This window comes from Bidens hawaiensis, unplaced genomic scaffold (assembly GCF_021521415.1).
Source record: "Bidens hawaiensis isolate Kalapana, Puna unplaced genomic scaffold, B.hawaiensis_p1.1 tig00031915_1, whole genome shotgun sequence".
Lineage (NCBI taxonomy): Eukaryota > Viridiplantae > Streptophyta > Magnoliopsida > Asterales > Asteraceae > Bidens > Bidens hawaiensis.
In genome coordinates, this window is record NW_027495402.1 from 99,004 (window position 1) to 105,003 (window position 6,000).

Consider the following 6,000-nt stretch of genomic DNA (forward strand, 5'->3'; position numbering starts at 1 on the left):
TGATGTAGCACTTAGTCTTTTTGTCACACTCTTACTATGTTGACTTTGTAAATTATTTTAAATAATTGTAACACATTTTATTTCATAAAAATTCAGATTCCATATAATCATCTTACTTTTATACGTGTAACAAAATTAATTTTTAAAAATTTTTGACTAACAAGCTTTTGTCAACTATCAAGTATGTATAACAAGTTCATCACATCATCTTCAAATGGTGATTATGTGACATGCATGTATGTATCTTCAAAATGTAAGTGGGTTTTCTTTTACTTCAAGAACTTAACTACTTTCATATCTTTACATTATTAATCTTACAAAATCAATCCTACCTTTTAACAAAATCAAGCATCAACTTCAAGATTAAGCATGCATATAACATAAAGCACTTGAACACACACATTCATACTATCACTCTCTCACACAAGGATTTCTCTATCTCTACAAACTCATTTAACCTTTCAAACCTCAAGACTCATCATCACACCATACATTATCAATCTTAAGAATGGAAGCAAAATACATGCATGCATGTATGTATATGTGTGTACGGCACACATACTCACACACACATACACCTCACGACTCACACACATGACACACACATCATACCATTGTTCCATTTTTACAAGTGTTTATGTGTTGGCATGTCTATGTGAACTCTTTAATGATGAATGAACAAGATGTAGCTTCAAGACTTTAAGAAATTAAAAGTTATGGTGGTGGATTTTTACCCTTAGATCTAGTGAGAATGAAAGAGATGGTTTCTTGAGTATGAGTTTCTTGCTTATAAGCTTCCAAATGCTCATAGAACTTCCAACCTTTGATATAGTTTTAGTGTTTGTTCTAGATTTTGCAAGAGGTTCATGTTATGGTGAAAAAGGATGATGATTAAATGGGTGAAAGTCCCAACACTTGGCATGTTGCATGTTCAAATGGACAAATGGGGTGTCCAACCTTCTTCTACCAACACACAACATCACTTTTTATGTCCCCTAGGGTGTTTGGGACGGCTCACGGGGTTGGGTTGGGTTGGGTAAAATTTTGAATTAATTTGTTAAAACTTGTTAAATCATATACCCACTTTGTCATATTTTGTAAAATACAAATAGTTAGGAAGTGTTTCGTACTAAACCAATTACATATTTGGATTCCTCATAAAATTCCCTATAATACCCTATAAAAATATATTTTTTTTGAGATAGTTGGGTTCGGGTCCCTACGGTGTCCTGTACCGGCTTTTACTCGCTTAATTTCTAAGTTTCACGAACCGAAACCTCTAAAATAAGTTTATGACTTATTATTAATGTTTTCACTAATAATATATTATTTTAGATCATTCTCGATGTTTTGGAATATTTTTGGACTTTTCACTATACCCGGGTCGCTGCCAGTGTCAGTTTTCTCTACGCGCCAAGACTTAACTTTTCGAACACAATAAAATATATCTCATATATTTTTGGAGTATTTGGACTAAAATAACTTTATAATATTTTATTCACATTATCACGGATTACATTAGTACTGGATTTGGCTTAAAATAGCCGGGTGTCACAGGTAGGGTCGGGTCCGATTCCGGATAGGAACGGCCGGTTTTTTCCCACCTCTAGCACGACACGAGCTATCCAAAGTTAGTATATAAAGTTGGGCTGAAGCCCAGTCCAAACTCCGAAAGCCTTCGGATATCTTTATAGCTATTAACCGAAACCCGACCCGACGACCGATATAGTCATCAATCAACCCGAGATTCGTTTCTTGAGCAGAAAGCGAGATCAACAACAAAGGGGGTTTGTTTATGTGTTGGCTCCCAGTTGAATTGAATTGAATTGAATTGAATTGAATTGAATAATAATAGAGTGATGGATGTGATAAAATCTCAGCAGTTATCATCACGGGCGATCGAGAAGGTGGTGGTACACCCTCTGGTACTCCTCAGCATCGTCGACAACTACTACAGAGTCGCCAAAGACACTTCCAAACGTGTTGTCGGTGTTCTCTTAGGCACCTCTTTCAAAGGCACTGTTGACGTCACCAACAGCTACGCAGGTTAGGCTTTATTATTATTATTATTATTATTATTATTATTATTATTATTATTATTATTATTATTACCTTTTCATTCCAATCCCTAAAGTTAATAATAATAATAATAATCTCATTGTTTGGATCTGTATATAGGTTTGTGTTTTGTATGATTATTATGTAATTCTGATGTCATTTTTAATTATTTAAAATATAGGCTTGTGATGTTCGTGTTAGTTTGTTTAACTTTAACCGACCAAATTGTCGAACAAGGACAATCAAATGAACATGGTTTTCTTATTTGTGTTTGTTAATGTTTATTAGACGTATTAATGAAAAGTTCATGAATGTAATTGAACGAACATAACTGAGCTAAAACTAGTTGAAAACTTTTGTGTAACAAAATATGTAGAGCCGAAAAGGTTATCATGACTAGACTAAGTTGTAGTGGGCAAATATTTATAAAGAATATATTAACGAACGCAAACAAACATAAACTGAACAAACAAGGCATGTGTTCATCTTTGTTTGTCTAACTAAATGAACAAAATTTTATGTACATGTTCGTTCGCTTATTAAATAAACGTTCATAAACGAAATTCCTGTCGAATTGTTCACTTGTTCGGTTCATCTACATGTCTACTAAAAGATCATGAATGTTTTTGTTCACATATGCATATTGACCGATACTTGCAGGGTATCATTTTTTATATTAATGTTAAAATTTATTTATTTGTTTATTTTTTGTTTTATGTATTATGTAGTACCTTTTGAGGAAGATGACAAGGACCCCAGCATTTGGTTTCTTGATCACAACTATCATGAAGCTATGTTCTCCATGTTCAAGAGAATTAATGGTAATCATTAGTTTTAATTGAGGAGTTTTGTAGCAAATGTTTCACGGTTATACTTTCTTTTGGTTCTTTAAAACTCATTTAGACATTATATTTCATACCAACTGAGTGACCAGCATTTTTATGCCTGATTTTCGTTGCTTTTGTGCACTTCTTTTGATCCTTTCTAAATTACTACAATTCAAGGACCAAGTTTTTCCATTAAGATTAAAATGAGCGTAAATGGCTTGATATTACAATATCAACCTTCACTCATCTTGGTAAAGAACGTCTTATTATGCTTCCCTTCGAGAATTTCTTTCAGATTTCTCAATACCTGCATGATCACTAAACGATCATCTTAATACACATAACATCTCATACTTTCAACTCAATTAACATTCAGTATGTTTCATTTTATCTTTGGGGGCTCCATTTTTATGTTAAAATATCGAAATTCTGAGCATAAACATCTTTTTATAGTTTGGGATATGAGAAAGCGATTATGTAATGTTTAACATAATTAGTTTTAATAAAAACTATGTAGGAGATATTGTTTTAATTCATGCACCATGTTTTAAGAAAACTAATTATACGATTATGGTTATTCAGCATCACATAACCGCTTTCGCTTTTTACAATTTCCGATATTCAGTCATATAAATGGGACCCAAAAAGGCAATTTGAAGCACAACATACTGAGAGTGAATTGAGATCGAAGTTTGAAATGTTATTGTAATAAGACGATCTTCTAGTTAGGCGTTTAGAAATCTGAAAAAAATTCTGGAGGGGTTTTTATGGTGAGAAGTTCTTTACCAAGACAAGTGAAGGTTAATGTTGTACATTCGAGTAGTTTATGCACATTTTAATCTTAATGACCCAAAACGGTTTGTAGAGTTGCAATAATTTAGCAAAGATTGGAAGAAGTGCACAAAATCAGGCATAGAGAATGCCGATGGGTATGAAAATTAATTTTTAAATAAGTTATGTAGAACCAAAAGAAACTAGATTTGTCAATTACAGAAGAGCCAACAGTTTGAAATTTTTTGTAGCTAAGGAGCATGTGGTAGGATGGTATAGCACCGGTCCAAAACTAAGGGAAAATGATCTTGACGTTCATGCTTTATTTAACGAGTAAGCATTTGGCTTATTTGATGCGTTTCTACTCATTCAACTTATATAATTTTTTATATTTATATATCTAAGTTGGCATTAACTTTGAGTGATTTATTTTATTACTGCAGCTATGTTCCGAACCCCGTATTGGTGATAATCGATGTCCAACCCAAGGAATTGGGAATACCCACCAAAGCTTATTATGCTATTGAGGAGGTTAAGGAGGTAATATAATTTTCTCAATTTTTATCTTGTATATATGCAAATTTACTTTGATTAATTTATATTAATATGCAAAAGTAAACATGTACCGGCATTCGTTGCAGAACGCTACTAAAAAAAGTCAAAAGGTTTTTGTTCACGTGCCATCTGAAATTGCAGCTCATGAAGTTGAAGAAATTGGTAAGGTTTTGATTTATTTATGTTTGAATAAATTACATGAATAGTCCCTGTGCTATCTTGAAATTTCATTTTTGGTCCTCAAGTATGTGAAAGCATGCTACTGGTCCACTTATGTATAAACGTGACACAATTGGTCTCTGATAGGGGTTAACCTTTTCTATTAGATACATGTGAAATGACTAAACTACTCTTGAATAAAAGGTTAAAACTCCAACCTCCGTTCATGTCAACGACCCTTTGTGTTATGTTTGTACATAAGCTTGGACTAGTGGTGTACTTTCTCATACTTGAGGACCCAAAGTGAAATCTGAGCGTACCATATGGACTATTTGTGACTTCATGTAGTCTAGTTGTTATTTTTTACCAGTTGAATTAACTAGTGAAATGCGTTAGTGAATTACTTGAGTTTTGCCTTTTTTTTCTACAGGAGTTGAACATTTACTAAGGGATGTGAAGGATACAACGATCAGCACTCTTGCAACAGAGGTTTTTTCTTTTCTCCTTTTCTTTTATTATATTTAATGCACCGACTTCTATGTTTAGGCAAAATCATTTTTGTTTTTCTGTTCTTTTGTAGGTGACCGGAAAGCTGGCGGCCTTGAAAGGATTAGATGCAAGACTTAAGGAGATTCGTGGATATTTGGATCTTGTCATAGATGGAAAACTTCCATTAAATCATGAAATATTGTATCATTTACAGGTATGCTTTCAAATAATGATTTATTTTCTTTTTATAAAGTTTGTATGCTCATTTCATGAAATTGCAGGATGTGTTTAATCTTTTGCCAAATCTCAACGTGGCCGATTTAATAAAGGCGTTTGCAGTCAAAACAAATGATCAGATGCTTGTTATCTATCTTTCTTCTCTTATCAGAAGTGTGATTGCACTTCACAATCTGATTAATAACAAGGTAAAATACAGTTGAAATCTAAAGAAGATTCGAATGTATAAAGATATTAAAATTGAGATTCAATTTATGTTTGTTGTTTATGTTTATTTCCAGATGCTTAACAAAGAACACGAGAAGGCTGAGGATGCAAAACCCGCTACGGTGCCACCAGTTGCTGGGAGTTAAACTAGTCGTGAGGTTATTGTATTATTGCTGAATATTGTGTTAGTGGAACTTTTATTTGTTATCCTGTTAAATGACATCTTGTTCAGTCAGATTGTTTTCATTTAAACATATAATTTGATTACTTTTAGAAAAATTGCTCGCATAGTTTATGTGGTATGTACACATAAATTTGAGATATCGGAAGCTTGAACCAAAACTATGCAACGGATGTTAGCATGTTTGCCACTAATGTATGAAAGGGACAGAAAGCCACGAGTTAGCTTATGTAGATGTTATGAGTATGGTGGACCTAAGAACGCTACATAGTTTGTGTTCGTGAGTTGGCAGGTTGAACCTGACGTAAGCTTACACTCGACATGAACCCATTAATCGTGTTAGAAACCCCAATAAAATATACGTATGTGCGAATTGACACGAGGACGGCTTCTTTAAACGAAACTTTTTTGTTATTTTTTCATATACATTTAAAAACAAGAGAGTATATTACATAAAAGGTCCTTGTGGTATGTGCATATCTTGGATTGGGTATCCAAGTATGGAAAATCACTTGT

The 6,000-nt window shown here is 33.2% G+C and overlaps 1 protein-coding gene across 1 annotated transcript in view; it reads left to right on the forward strand.

Annotated features, from left to right (window-relative positions):
* LOC143582745 (26S proteasome non-ATPase regulatory subunit 7 homolog A) overlaps nt 1-5,575 on the forward strand; it is a 51,646-nt gene extending 46,071 nt beyond the window's left edge. The window contains exons 2-10 of the mRNA XM_077065236.1: nt 1,860-2,046; nt 2,787-2,879; nt 3,908-3,989; nt 4,100-4,196; nt 4,298-4,373; nt 4,801-4,859; nt 4,951-5,073; nt 5,141-5,284; nt 5,378-5,575. Of these exons, the coding sequence (XP_076921351.1) occupies nt 1,860-2,046; nt 2,787-2,879; nt 3,908-3,989; nt 4,100-4,196; nt 4,298-4,373; nt 4,801-4,859; nt 4,951-5,073; nt 5,141-5,284; nt 5,378-5,449 (933 nt within the window). The 3' untranslated portion in view covers nt 5,450-5,575. The remainder of the gene's footprint in view (nt 1-1,859; nt 2,047-2,786; nt 2,880-3,907; nt 3,990-4,099; nt 4,197-4,297; nt 4,374-4,800; nt 4,860-4,950; nt 5,074-5,140; nt 5,285-5,377) is intronic.
* Nucleotides 5,576-6,000: the final 425 nt, after the last annotated feature.